Genomic DNA, 15,416 nt, shown 5'->3' on the forward strand with positions numbered 1-15,416 from the left:
GTTTCTCAGCATGGTCCCTTGGCATCAAGGATGCAATGGCTTTTTATTGTGCAGGACTCACTCACATGGGGCAGGCTTTCTGGTACCCTTGGTCCCATCCACAGCCTTCCAGTGTGGGCCCCCAGATATTCTGACAACCAGAATTGCCCCTTTGTATTTCCAAATGCCCTTGTGGGGCCTCTTCTCCCACATGCACACACTGAGACCCTTCAGGAAATGGGCTCCATTTCTCACATCACATGCAGAGCTTGGCTATAATGTTCTGAGAGCCCTAAATTTTGCATTCACCTAAGATGAGGTGATCTGGTATCAAGTTCCCTTTGGTGTACTCACTTTGGAAATATGATGACATCTAAGACTTAAAGTGAATTACACTCTATAGTAAAATAATGTCAGAAGGAATGGCATATTTTGATTTTGTTTTTGGTAATATCAGGCACTACTGAAGCTGTTTGGAATAATATCAATACCCTAGAAAATGGAGTGTCACACCTTGGGTTTCATGATTTTATTTGATCTTCCTAACAGCTGCCTGAAATAGATGAAAACTTGAGGCCAGGAGAAGTTGTGACTGTCCTAAGAGCACGAAACAGTAAAGTGGTAGAACCAGGAATAGGGAACTTCTAACTCTGGTCGCACTGCCTTTCCACCATAGAGTACTGCAGTATTTCCAAGTAACTGGCACTTTTGGGTTATTAAAGCTGGTAGAACAGGGCCAATGAAACAAGTTATAGCAAAGCCAAGAAGTAACAGGCTAAGGGCATCGGCCAATTACCCAGGCAAAGTCAGCTGAGCATGCAAGAGATGTAAAGGAGGTTTTTGATTGCTTGCTTGTTTTTAACTTGTTTCATTCCATAAGGGATTCTACTTGCTTTATAATATTAAATGATGATCCACTAGAAATAGAAAATCAAGATCAGGGAAATACAAATAAAAGTAGGAAACCAAAATTAGGGAAAAGAGCCTAAACATGCAGCCCATAAGGTGAAACATCATTGTTAAACAGAGTTTCATATTTGGGTCAGAGCTTCCCGGTGGCCAAAACAAAAAGGGAGACACGTAATTCTCATTACCCAAAAGATAGAATTCCTTAGGGGGAGGAAAACTAAATTCTAAAAGAAATTTCTCTGAAGAGGTTTCATACAAGGTATTTTGGTAACAAAATTTATAGTATCAATCAAATTGTAACAGCAAAGATTATAGTAGATTACAGTGTGCTTTTCCTAATACCAAACAAATCAAAAGCAAATCAACCAACCTTAGGGCATTAAGATTAAACCTCAATTCACTGAGGCCTGTTCTGTGTGGGTCTGAGGTAAGTTGGTTCAAGTTTATGGATTTTAGTGGTCTCACTTGATCCAGGGCTAGAATTGAAAACATCCAGAGGGGTAGGTGACCCCACAATCCCTCATGAAATGTCTATTAATACATACCTCCCTTCTCACACTGAATTTTAGGACAGTTTGAAATAGTAGGTAATGACAAGGGCTTGGGGTATTGATATTGGATGGCTCATCCCTCAGGGTGTGCGAGGCTCTGTGCAGTAACAACAGCCCATAGATCTTAGTGGCCCAAAAGAAGAGAATATTCTGTTCATACACAGCCGACCACAGGTCTGTGTAACCCTCAGGGCGTCTCTGTAATCCCCGCCTTCCGTGGCTCTCTCTTCCTATAGCAGCTCCTCCTGGAGCATGTAGCTAGTGAGGCAAAGGAAGAGAGAGTGGAATATTGTATCCAGCTCTTCAGTTCTGTCTGGAAGTAACACATCACTTCTGTTCACATTTCATTGGGCAAAGCAAGTCACCTGGCCATGCCTAACTTCTAATGAGTAGAGAAATAGATACCTGGATATAGAAGAGAACAAGAGAATAGGGAACATTAACAAAGTCTATCACAGAGTGGGGAGAAAGGCAGGCCAAGCCAAGTGAAGGGCTGCGTGGGATAAGAACGTCAGGCAAGGCAGGGTAGGAGTGCACGGGAGGGTGGGTGGACGGCTCCGTGGCTGGCACAGCGTGGGCGCCCAGGCAACAGCGGCTGGGCTGGACCTGCATCCGGAAAGCTCGGAAATGCCATTTTAACTGGCCTATTCTTTACACTGCTGGCCAGAGGGACCCTCAGGAGGTGCTCTGGGCAGGGGGTACTGGTCCAGTTTCTAGAGGCTCAGCTCAAGGAGGGAGCAGAAGCAGCTATCTCTGCATTTCAGTGATTCTACCCCAGGCCTTGAAACAAAAGAAACGTTTGTTTCGTATTGAAACTAACTCCCTGTAACATTCTCTGCATTGTTAACTTATGAGGGTGCCTCCCACCTCTTATTGTGATCCAGAATGAAAACCAGGCATGCTTTGCCTTTTCCAAACAGTGACTAATGGCCAGGCTTGGCCAGGCAGGCTCAGCCTATTTTTCACTCTGCTCTGGGCTCCCCACCAAGTTCTCTCACAGTGGCCGGGCGGCCGTTAGGGATGCCTGTGCCTAGCACTTCCTACCTCATCATCCATCTCCAGAGCGCCCCTCTGCAGCCACCTCCTTTTTAATAGGTTTAATTATTACTTCCCTTACTTCATGGCACAATTAATCTTCCCCATGGCCTCAGGATTTACAGCCGAACAGGCCCAGGGAATTTCTGAGCTGTTCACCTGCAGTCTCAGTTTTTAAGTATCCGAAGGAAGTAGAAGTGGGGCCAGGTACGAAGCAATGAAATATTTGTGAGCTCCAGTGGGCTCTGGCTGGCTTCTTGTCACCGTCATGAAGCCCAGGCCTTTGGGACAGTTGGCACAGAGGCAGGAGGGGCTGCAGAGGAACTACCTCTGTCTCTGTTCAGCCTAAGGGAAGCCTTGAGGGCCAGGGATTGAGAAATTAGGGCCTCTCTGCTTCTCTTTTGGCTGCATTTTATCTCCTCCAAGTTTAGTTATAAGAAGAGTCAGTTCTGGGGATCTAATGCACAGCCTGGTTACTATAGCTAATAATACTGATTTGTACACCTGCTAAAAGAGTACATCTTAGGCATTCTCACCACATAAAGGTGATGGGTGTGTTAATTAACTTGATTGTGATAATCATTTCACAATGCATATGTATATCCAGTCATAACATTGTACACTTTAAATATATGTAATTTTATTTGTCAGTTAAACCTCAGTAAAGCTGGGGGATGGTGTGTAAGACAGACAGTTTCGAGCGAAGTGTATTTGTGGGAGGGAGAGGTAGCATATGCGAGGATTTCCTGGGCTTTATTACAGCAGGCTCCTCAGAACTGAAACAGAGGGGAAGAGCCACTGGGATCTGGAACGGAAGTGCCACTGTACTCTCAATGTCACTGAAGACATCCTAAATTGCTGTTGAAGCAAAAGAAGATAACAGGCTCTTAACTTCACTTATCCTTTGGAGGAATAGGAAGAGTCTGGTGGGCTTGGTAGAAAAAGCAGACAGATGTAATTAAGATAAATGATGGCAGAAGAGACACGTGATGGCCTAAGAGCTCTTCAGGGGTGATGCCCACTCAGATGATCGCATCTGCCGCCGCCTCCTACATTCCCGAGTCTCCTAGGATTTTCGCGTCTCTAATGTCTACTTCTCTGCTCTAGAAACAAATTTAGCCCGACTACCAGTCCGTTTTTACACTGCTGCCACAAGGTTGGTTTGCCACAACAGTATACTAACGTTAAAAAAGAAGATATAGGTACAAAATCATGACCACCTTTCACTAGAAGTCATTCCAGATTCATTCCAGAAGGGGAGCAGGTGAATAGCATGGACTCCCGAGTCAGAAGAGCTTGGATTCCGATGTCAGCCCTGCCGCTTAGAGCTGTCTGGGCCTGAGTGAGTTCTTGAACTTTCTGGGTCTCTGAGACCACAGTAATGACCTTGCAGGATTGTTTTGGGGTGTGAATGAGATCGTCAGGTGGAGAGCCAGGCACAGGTTCTCAGGAAAAGCTGACCTACCAGGAAAATGCTTGTAGCTGAAATTGTATGATGAGTAATTTTGGAATGCTCTGCCATTTAAAAATATCCATACCTTTGCTGTCTTCCACCAGCAGAAATAATGGATTTGTCTCTGGGGACAAAACTAGTCACCTGAAAATGAGTTATGACATCTAGTTGGTTGCATGGATAACACAGAGCACTGTGATTTCTTGCCTTTGATCACAGCCATTTGTTTCCTAACCAGGTCTGACACTTCTTCCCCACCCAACGCTTTGAGATATTTTAAGTACGATGTAGAGAACTCTACATGGAAACTTGAAATGGAGAGGATCCAGGGAACCTGGAGATGTGAAGTGCTGGAATAATGGGCCCCCTGGAGAAGCTGGGGTGACTCCTCCTGGGAAGGAGGAAGCCTGGGAGAGCAGCTGAGAGGATGCGGTGCTGTGGGGTACTCTGTGCAGCAGGTTTTCTCAGCTGCTTTTCCCACCCTCCCCCACTCTGCCTCTTTAATATAGACAAAGTCTCACCCTATCCTGTAAGATCATTTGAAATTAAAGACAAAACTGAGTATCACGTGGCTAAACAAATCAGGGCTATGGGACAAAGCGCTGTGTTGTTCCGTCTACACGTATTTTCCTCCTGGCCTGGAAGACATGAAAGGAGGCTGGTGTGGCTGTAGAGGCAGGTGACCAGTTGATTTCTTTTTCTACTGAGGTCATAAGGACAAAAATGAACTTACGCATCAACATCAGGACTTAGCCATGAGGAAGTTTCCTGATTCAGTAGGAGCTACAGACCTTTCTGCATGTCTTGATTATTTGATTTAACTTTATATCATGGAAATACTCAAACACCCACATTCACAGAGAATAGTATAATGACCCCACACACACTCAAACCCAGTTATCAACATTTTGCTAGTATTATTCCATCTGTTTTTTTAAACACACACATATACTTATGTTTCCTCTCTCATTGAGTATTTTTAAAGCAAATAGTGGATACCATGTTGCTTCATCTCTAAGTAATTCCATATGTATTTCTAACAATGAGAAGTTTTTAATGTACAGCTGCTGTCCCATGTCACACCTAGTGAGACTAAACATAGTTCCTGTATGTGTCCTGCTTGTCCTGAAAGCAGATGGGCTGGAACAGGTGACAGTGTGTGGGTTAAGAGTCCCCTCCTCAGCTCTGTTGTCAGCTCACTTTCTCTCACTGGACCTGGGTCACGTCACTGGGCCTGGGTCACATCATTTATAAGGTGAGTCTGTGGAGAGGAGAGGGCTCTTCCAGTTCCCAATACTTGATATTTCCTCTGGGAATCGCTGGTGATCTGGTGAGGATGTAGCAGAATTCAACCTGTTTGAATGCTGCGGGAAAGAATGGATGAGCTCTTAAAGCCCCACTTGGATCGTGCACTGTTAACAATCAGAACAGTAGTATTCTCAGTAAACGAGAGGAGCGCATGTTGTTTGTGGAAGTACACTAAGACCCTGTTTTCAGAGAATTCACAAGAGAAAAGGCTGCCAAAATTCACTGCTGAAATGCTACTGTTCTAATTTCAGCAGAATTTTTCTGCTAGGCTTGTCTTGTTCACACCTCCCTTGGTCTTTGCTGGAAGTGGTGAGTAATAGAGCCAGCCTGTAGGGAGCACCTGCTGTGGCCCAGGCACTTGTGCTGGCTTCTCTGAATAAGCGTGACTCCGTGGGTATTACTGTTCCCGGGGCCGCAACCGTTCCTCAAGCTTAGGTGAAGGCTTACTGCAGGGATGTACAGATCCATACCCACGAGTCCTTTGTCCACACACCCTGTGAGAAGTAGGTTTTGTGAGGCTCTTCTGCCCCACTAATCTTCATTTAATTCCCCTCCCTGCAGCGCGTTGTCACCCAGCGCGCCCCTGCTGACAAGCCCTCTGTAAGTCTTCATCTGAGTGACGGCCCTGGAAAATCAAGCTGTGGCCTCGAAAGGGAAGGAGGATCTGCAGATTATCTCCTCAGCATGTGCAGTCACTCTGCTGGCAGCTCTCAGGGCCGCTTTTATGTTCCCTCAACAAAGAAGGGCTGCCAAGAGAGTGCAGTGTTTGGTTCAGAGTTCTCCAGGCTGGCGGCGGCTGGGGCAGTGGAGGCGCAGGCAGAAGGAGAAATCCCCATCTCAGCCGGCCCCTCTCCTCGTACCCCTGTCTGTGCCCAGAAGTCCTTGTTTGAGAATCTTCCTATGATTCTTTATAGATCCTTGGAAGTGTCCGCCAAGGAGGAAGGGGGGCGGGAGTGCGCAGGCAAGCTGGCTGGAGGTCAGATCATTTTGCCATAAGCAGCAGGCAGTTTCTTTCACAAATCATTGAACCCTGGGAGCCATTATCATCCCAACTGCTCCCTATTAACTAGCGAGACTCTTAAGGCCATGAGAGTAAGAGAAATAGAATTTCTTTTCCTTTGAACTCTCACTCTGAATACTGCTCGTACCATGTTTAGATAGCATGTATAGTTAACAAAGCATATTGATACACGCTATTGTTTCTCATACCATTCCTTTGAGATGATTATAAGCTGACATTATTAATAAGAAAGCAAAAAACACCAAAAAGCTTTCAATTAAAAAACAAACAAACAAACAAACAAAGACTCTGAGACAGAAAGAGACTATCTCAGAGATAACTCAGCTGAATGAGGTGGGAGCCAGGCTTGTAAAACAGGACTTAAAGTTCTATGCCTTTTCCACCATAGTGTGCCTTCCAGATACTCAGCCAGCTCCTCATAGGATGGGGTGCTAGCCAGGAGACCTGTGTGGTAGGTGGCATACAGAAAACCCAAGCTTCCTCAGTTGCCTTCTCTGAAGGTCCCACACCGCTTGCTTCCTCTTAACATCATCTTAGCAACCAATTAGTGATCATATTGGCTTAAAAATCATTGCCGTGAAATCCAAAAGCTGTGGAAAAAAATCAGTGCAAAGGCATCACTGCGGGAGAAAGTGCTCGGAGAGCTATGTAGGTACGACTGTCCCTCCCCAGTTCTGGCTCTGTGCACTTATGGCTGGGCAGATATTTTGACCCTTATTTTAGAAGTGCAGAAGCTGAGACAAGAGGGAATAAATGATTCATTTCTCTAAGGGTACCTGGAAATTTGAAACCTACAAGTTTTCTCTTTAGATAAAGCAGTTTAGGGAAACAAGCCACATTCAGATCTTTAGAACTGAAATGTTTCTGTCACTAATAATTTTCACTGAAAGGGTTCCGGGTGATGCTAAGGTAGCGCCTTTTGGGCAGCTTAGAGTTTCCAACCTTGAGACAGGTTCTGAAAAACTGATCCTGCTAGGTGCTGATGATATCTCCAGCCCAGGAGAATGACCAGATCCAATCTTTGGGAATATTTCTCTTATTGGATCAGAGTTTCAAAAGTACTTTGAGTAGTTTTTAAAGCAAGGGTTATGCATTCATCATGGAAAAACCATTTAAAATACAGATAAGCAAAATTTCACCACCCAAAGATTACTGCTGTTAACATTAAAAAAAATACATCTGCTATATGTATAACTGTAAACATATGTGCACATACATACATCCTATTAATGCCTTTATTAAATGTACTGTTTTGTGAGTGTGCCCTATAGCCCCTTAATACGTTGTAATTTTCCCCGTGTCAATAAATACCCTTACCATTTTTAGTGGTACCATGTTATTCTGTCATACATATTAGCATGATTTACTTAGTCATTTTAAATTATGAAGTATTTTACTCATACAAGAAAATCAACAGAAGAATTACCATAGTTTATTTAATCTCTGCCACCTTGAGATGGCAGAGATCCTTCCAGGAAGCATATAATAATTTCAGTAACTAATATCTGAATTTCACTTTACAGTATACAATACACTTGCACACACATTATTTCATTTGCTCTTCACTACTATCCTCTAAGGTTGGGATCAAGATGATTATTTTCCTCATTTTATAGATGAATTTTAAAAAGCTCAGAGAGAATAAGTGGTTTATTCAGTACCCTAAATCCAGCAATGTCATAGAGATGGCTGGACCCAGAGGTAGGCACGACTCCTATGGCAGGACAGACCTGTGGAGGCGGGGGAGTCAGAACCAGGAGAGTGGCCCTGGCATCCCCCTCTGTCCCCCACTCATTCAGCTTTTGTTATGTGTACTGGCATTATTTGTTTGATGTTTTTGTGTGTGCTTTCTGACCCCGTGTGCTTTCTGAGCAGATGCATGTCTTCACTTCTCTCTGTACCACTGCTGCCCACCGCAAGGCTTAGTACACAATAAATACTTGGTTAGTAGTTGGTTCAGTGTGTAAGTGAATGAATGAAAGAGAGCTGTCATAGAGATAAGCAATGGTAGAGGCTGGATTTTGACAGCTTTCTTTCTTAATGCCTCTATTTTTAGTTCAGGCATTTTAGTGAGAACTCATCTTAGTGTTTTTGAGTTTTGTACTTCTGCAGGTTTTGGTCACCAGTGCAAAGTCCAACAATGATGTATGGAAAAGCGTGTTCAAAACCAGGGGCAAAGAGAAACCTGTTTACATACCAGATCCCTCTGCCTTTTCTGTGCCTCCTACCCTAGCCCCAACTGGGATGAACCAGGCTCTCCTTAAAGATGCCTCCCAAGTTACTTTTATGACTGCCCTCATTTGGAACTACTTGATATTTATGATGTTTATGATATATCTCATTTTGAACTGCTTGTAAAAACAACAGCTTAGTTTAGCAGCTCTAGCATCATTTATAAGGGTTGTTTGAAGTGAAGTTATTGTTGACTGTAAAAGCTGTAGAGCAGAATTACAAGAATTTTGAAATAGAAATCATTCAAATTCCATCACCTGTAACAAGACAACTGTTTTTATTTTTGTGTAGCCCCTCAAGGTCTTGTCCATGTGCACACATTCATTTTCCTATCATTGTTACAGGGAGCATGCAGCCTTGTTTTCTGCTTTTTCCAGTTAACATTATTGCAGGAATCCTGTTCCCCGTTTTTTCTGCATAAACTTCATAATTATCTTTTTAATGACTGCATATTCCCCTGTTGAGCTGGTATACCAAAATGTGCTTATATAATCCCCCAGTGTTTGCCATTGAAGGTGTTTCTGATTTTCCACTGATCTATGGTGCTGCAGTGAAGATTGTTATGCATGTAGCTTTTGCATTTGTCAAATGATTCCCTTAGAAGATATTCCCCTGAGCAGGACTGCAGGGTCTGAGCAGCGCATGTGTGCAGCTCTCGGTGTTTATGTCCAGCAGGTGATGTGTTTACAGCTTCAGGGCAACCTCCTCAGTAAAGGGCCTTGTTTAAATTTTTGGTTTGCTAATTTAGTAGAAGTAAAATGGTACTTCAGGGTTGCTTTATTTTGCATTTCTTTGATTATTAAAAGAAATTAACATTTTTCCCCTGTGGTTATTTTTGTATTTCCTTGGATGTGAGTTGTCTGCTGATACTTATTGTTCCTTGTCTGGTTTAGTAAATTAGGCTCTTGATTTTTTTTTTTAAATCAAACTGAGTCAAATCTTTACACACAATAGCTACTTAAGTTTTTCATATATGTTTCATGTATTTTCCAGTATTGTATTTGCCTTTTAATTTTAAATATTTATTTGTAGTGCAAGACTTCTTATTTTTGTAACCAAATCTGTCAGGTTTTTTTTTTTTTTTTTTTTTTTTTGCTGCTTTGAAGCTTGGAAAGCTGTCCCCCTCTGGAGAGCTGATAAATATTTAATTCTACCTTCTGTTATTTTAAATTCTTTAATTCATCTGGACTGTATTTGAGTAAAAATTGAGTTGCAAATTAAATTTTTTCCCCAAATTGCTAATCAGTCTTCCAACCTTTTTCTGTTCTTTCATTCTCTTTCTTAGGAATCATACACCAGATGAAAGGTGATTATGATACTGCACTGAAACTCCACAAGACCCACTTGTGCATCGCACAGGAGCTGAGTGATTATGCTGCCCAGGGCCGTGCCTATGGGAACATGGGCAATGCTTACAATGCTCTGGGCATGTATGACCAGGCGGTCAAGTACCACCGGCAGGAGCTGCAGATCTCCATGGAAGTGAATGACCGTGCCTCGCAGGCATCCACACACGGGAACCTTGCCGTGGCCTACCAGGCCCTAGGTGCCCATGACCGGGCACTGCAGCACTATCAGAACCACCTGAATATCGCCCGGGAGCTGCGTGACATCCAGAGTGAGGCCCGGGCCCTCAGCAACCTGGGTAATTTCCACTGCTCTCGAGGGGAGTATGTCCAGGCCGCCCCCTATTATGAACAGTACCTTCGGCTTGCTCCTGACCTGCAAGACATGGAGGGAGAAGGGAAGGTCTGCCACAATCTCGGCTATGCCCATTACTGCCTTGGAAATTACCAGGAGGCCGTGAAGTACTATGAGCAGGATCTGGCACTGGCCAAAGACCTGCATGACAAACTGAGCCAAGCAAAAGCTTACTGCAACTTGGGCTTAGCATTCAAGGCTCTGCTGAATTTCAGCAAAGCTGAAGAGTGTCAGAAGTACCTGCTATCCCTAGCCCAGTCCCTGAATAATTCCCAGGCTAAATTTCGAGCCCTAGGGAACCTGGGCGATATATTCATCTGTAAAAAAGATATAAATGGTGCAATAAAGTTCTATGAGCAGCAGCTGGGCTTAGCTCACCACGTAAAGGACAGGAGACTGGAGGCCAGTGCATATGCAGCCCTGGGCACTGCATACCGAATGATCCAGAAATATGACAAGGCCTTGGGGTATCATACGCAGGAACTGGAGGTGTATCAGGAGCTGAGCGACCTGTCAGGAGAGTGCAGAGCTCATGGGCACCTGGCGGCTGTCTACATGGCCCTTGGGAAATACACAATGGCATTCAAGTGTTATGAAGAGCAGCTGGATCTAGGGCAGAAGCTGAAGGATCCAAGCCTAGAAGCCCAGGTCTATGGCAACATGGGCATCACGAAGATGAACATGAATGTGATGGAAGAAGCCATCGGCTACTTTGAGCAGCAGTTGGCCATGCTGCAGCAGCTGAGTGGAAACGAGTCTGTGCTGGACCGGGGCCGGGCCTATGGCAACCTGGGGGATTGCTATGAGGCCCTGGGTGACTATGAGGAAGCTATCAAGTATTATGAACAGTATTTATCTGTGGCCCAGAGTCTGAATCGCATGCAAGACCAAGCCAAGGCTTACCGGGGCCTAGGAAGTGGACACAGGTAAAAATGACAGAGGAGAGAAGTGTCTGATAAACCTGCACAAAGAGCAGTTGTGATGGTAACAGTCACTTAACATCTGCCTGGCAGTTTGTTAACTACAAAGCACTTTCATACCACCTCATTTGGTTCCTCCAAGGATCCTGTGAATTTAGCAGGGGCTTTTATTACCCTTATGTTATGGAGGAAGAAACTAAGGTCCAGAGACTATGCCCAAGATTACACAGCCTAAAAGGGAGTTAAACCAAGGGCTCTCTGACTCCAGATGTAATGCCTTTTCCACTCCATCATAATGAGTATAAAAGAGATAATAGGAATGGGAAAGATGAGTGAATCAATCTAACTTATCTTTTCTCAATGCCTCTCACATTCTATGAAAGTGTTTATTAATGTAACATCTGTACCCACGAATTACTTGGACCCCATTTCATTGCTTTGAGGGAAACCACCAGATAATAGTGGGAGTGAATAAACGCATACTGTCATCACACTAGTCACCTTGCATAGATACCCTGCTTGATATTTGTAGTGATCCTGCACTACTCTACATTTATTAGCATCTGCCATGGGATGTGGGATTTACTGGCACCCAGAAACTGAAGCTCAGGGAAAGGAGTTCACATGCCCCATACAACTGGTTTGGTCCGCCGCCAGATCCCTGCTCTTCCCACTCTTTTCATGTCATCTCTCAGCAGCACAAAAAGACACACTGTTGGTCAAGGTGATGTTTTCCTTCTGAACGCACGGAACCCAAGAAGGTGTCTGTGTCTGCAGAATATATGGCCTCTCCAGAAGGCAGGGGATTAGGGCTCCTGGAGTAGAGCAAGGGCAAGGGTCAGACTAAATCATCACCCACAGAAGGCTCTGAGAAGCTCAGGGTGAAAGATTTATCGCCATTGTAAAGTGATTTCAAAAACATAGTCTAAGCGGTAGTGGAAATGAGGAGGCCTGAAGAAGCAAACAGTTCACTTGCTATCATTGTGCCTATTAATATATTTTATGTTTCCTCTGGGGTGTATATCCCATTGAATCTCAAGCTCTTGGGAAGGTCACTAAGGGATGACTTTTGAATTGCTTTCCAGATTATGAAATTCCCCTGCATCTCACTCTAAGGGCACATGATAGATTTTAGCTAGAAGAGGAGTTAAGAGCTTCTATAGTAAGTGACAGTGACAAATGCTTTTCATTTTCTCAGGGGCTTTAGCATGTCTGCACCTGCACAAAATAATATCATTGCTTTTCTGTCTATATCCCCACAGGGCAATGGGGAGCTTGCAGCAAGCCCTTGTGTGCTTTGAAAAGAGGCTCGTGGTTGCCCATGAGCTTGGGGAGGCCTTTAATAAAGCCCAGGCCTATGGAGAGCTGGGAAGTCTGCACAGCCAATTAGGGAATTACGAACAAGCCATTTCCTGCCTTGAACGCCAGCTGAACATTGCTAGAGAGATGAAAGACCGAGCTCTGGAAAGTGACGCAGCCTGTGGCCTAGGGGGTGTGTACCAGCAGATGGGGGAGTATGATACAGCCCTGCAGTACCACCAGCTCGATCTGCAGATAGCAGAGGAAACCAACAACCCCACATGCCAGGGCCGAGCCTATGGGAACCTGGGCCTGACCTACGAGTCCCTGGGCACCTTCGAGAGGGCTGTGGTCTATCAAGAACAGCACTTGAGCATTGCTGCACAGATGAATGACTTGGTGGCCAAGACGGTGTCTTACAGTAGCCTTGGGAGGACCCATCATGCTTTGCAGAACTATTCCCAGGCAGTCATGTACTTACAGGAAGGTAAGTGAAAAGGTCCATCGTGGTCTGTTGGTCTACTCCGAGACCTAGTTCACAGTCTACTTGGAAGGATGTGCACACAGTTGGAGTGGCCACCTCTGCTCTGAGTGAGGATCTCAAAGGCCACATCATCAGTTCAACTCCAAAACCATGGTGTCCCCTACTGAGTGTTCCTTAATAGTACGAAGGCTTTCCACTGTGCATAATGCATTGCCAGATGTCTTACTCTGCTAGCCAGCTGCCCAAGAAGTGAGCTCCTTGCTTTTCAGAGACTTCTGTGGAGTGAGCTTCAGTCTCCACGAGATGAATCAAGGTAGATCTAATGGTGTAAAATTTAAGGGCCTGAATCAGAGGAAATGCCTGTATGTTCCAAGCCCTGTTGTCCCTCTAGAAAATATCTAATCTGTATCAAAGTTATATAGAAGTCCATTCTGTTGTGGCCATAGAGATCTATTCCAGAAACTTCCATCTGAGGGCCACTCAGCAGTCAGTCAGCTTCCCAGTGTTTGTTACTCACAGGCTTGGGCTGGTGCCACAGCAGAATTGTTTCAGGCAGGTCCAGAAAGTACTGCTCCCCCCGCCATCCCCTCCCGCACCCCACCCCACCGACTCCCTATCAGGTTCCATGCAGTTACCTGAGCACAGTCAGTCCTTGGACACTTCCTTCCTCGTGAAGCAGGAGTCCCACAGTGATGTGTTTACCCGCCACCTCTTTGGAATCTTACTCTGGAAAGCACTTCCTCTCACATGGGCACATTGCATCCTATTATCCTGAGAGGGAAAAACAGCAGATATGTTTTTGGCTCGCTAGTAAAAGGAAATGGTTGCTGATTTCAAGCAAAAATTCTCAATTTTTAGTTTCCAAAAGTTGTTGGCATATATAATTTATTGAACTGGATTTAATTCTCTTAATCTTGAGAGGTGTATCTTTTTATTCCCATTTGCAGCTAAGTGACCTGAGGCTTAAAGTACAGTGGCTTGATCCTGACCATGCGGTCAGTCAGTGGTGGTGGTGGGAGGCTCAGCCCTGGATTCCTGACCCCAGGAACCACACCAGACCCTGCATGCAGACCCCAGGAAGAGAGGGTTGGGGCATTCTTGTCCACTGTTACTCCTGAGCCTCAGCTGGAAGCTGGGCAAAAGGGAGCAGCACAAAGTGGAGAACGGGCCAGGGGCCAAGGTCGCTGTCCTTTGCACAGACCAGGGGTTGCTCTGGCTGCAGGCTGAGAGGTTACTGAGAGGCTGGAAGCCACTTCCCAGACCTTCTTTGGCTCCCACTCAATGGGAGCTCTGCCTCAAAGTGTTAAATGTGAGCATTGGCTTTTGGTTTCCTGAAACTTGACTGTGATAAAATTCTAACAGACTTGGGTGATTTTCAGTTGAATATGTGAAAACTATTAAATTCAGACCCAGCATATGACAACCTTTCAGCTGTATTCTTTTGTTCTTCTTGAAACATTATTTCCATGAAGCAGCTGCTTTGACTGAGATATTGTAAGAGAATTCTGTATTTATGGAAAACTTTCCATTTATTTTTATTGTTTCTCATAATTTTAAGTCTTAAAAGAGATCTAAATTCTCATTGTGGCATCTCCACAGTATCTTTTTCATGGGTGTGCTCCGCCAAAGAGCCTGGTATGCCTTGTGGGCCCAACCAGATGCCTCTTCTCGTGGGCTGTTACAGGTGCACCTGGAAGGCCCTTTCTGGGGGCTCTCAGTTGTGTCTGTAGCTCTCTTGCGATGAGGGAACAGTTCAGTTGGAAACCACTTAAGTTCTCCCTCCCTCTCTCCCTCCCTCTCCCCCTCTCCCTTTCTCTCTCTCTCTCCCTTTCTCCCTTTCTCTCTGTCTCTCTCTCTCTGTCTCTCTCTCTCTGTCTCTCTCTCTCTCTCTCAGCTTTCCTCAGGGGCTGTGGACTAGCACCACCCCGCCCATGTGCAATAGAATCTCACAGGTGGGGCCTGGTCTGACTCTGTTGAACAAGCCCTCCAGGTGATTTGTATAGTTACCCCTGATTAAAACTGCTGGTCTCACCCAGCTTTTTCTCTTTGCAAATGAAGAAAGGGAGCCTGGAGCAATTTAGTGACTTACCTGGAGTTATGCAACTATTTCCTGGCAGGTTAGGCTCTAGGAGAGCTGGATGGGTGGGTCAGATTCCTAAGAGGGCAGGTAGAAACTGGGGTAGGACAGATACCATGTCTGTCCAGTGGGCTTTCAGCTCTTCATTGTTGAACTTCTGACTTTGGGCCAGAGAGTGTCCTATGTGCTGGGGATTCAGCAGGGAGCAAAGTCAGGTCCCTGCTGCACAGAACATATCTTCTGAGGGGCTTCCTCAGTGAATTTCACTTCCAACTCATAGACCCAGACCTAGCAGGAATAGCTATATTGAAGAATAAATATGGTTAGCTTGTTGAAGGTCAAGACGACTGGTATCCTCCTGGTTTTCATCCAGGAGCCATTTCTTTTATTTGTGTTCTACTCTATGAGGTATTTTAAAATATGAATAATTTGCAAGTACATATTGTT

At 44.9% G+C, this 15,416-nt stretch overlaps 1 protein-coding gene across 1 annotated transcript in view; it reads left to right on the top strand.

Moving 5' to 3' along the window:
* The window catches only part of TTC28 (tetratricopeptide repeat domain 28), a 480,591-nt gene that overhangs the window by 385,377 nt on the left and 79,798 nt on the right, over positions 1–15,416 (top strand). The window contains exons 7-8 of the mRNA XM_072953148.1: positions 9,774–11,115; positions 12,372–12,895. Coding sequence (XP_072809249.1) covers positions 9,774–11,115; positions 12,372–12,895 — 1,866 coding nt within the window. The remainder of the gene's footprint in view (positions 1–9,773; positions 11,116–12,371; positions 12,896–15,416) is intronic.

Source organism: Vicugna pacos, chromosome 32 (assembly GCF_048564905.1).
Source record: "Vicugna pacos chromosome 32, VicPac4, whole genome shotgun sequence".
NCBI lineage: Eukaryota > Metazoa > Chordata > Mammalia > Artiodactyla > Camelidae > Vicugna > Vicugna pacos.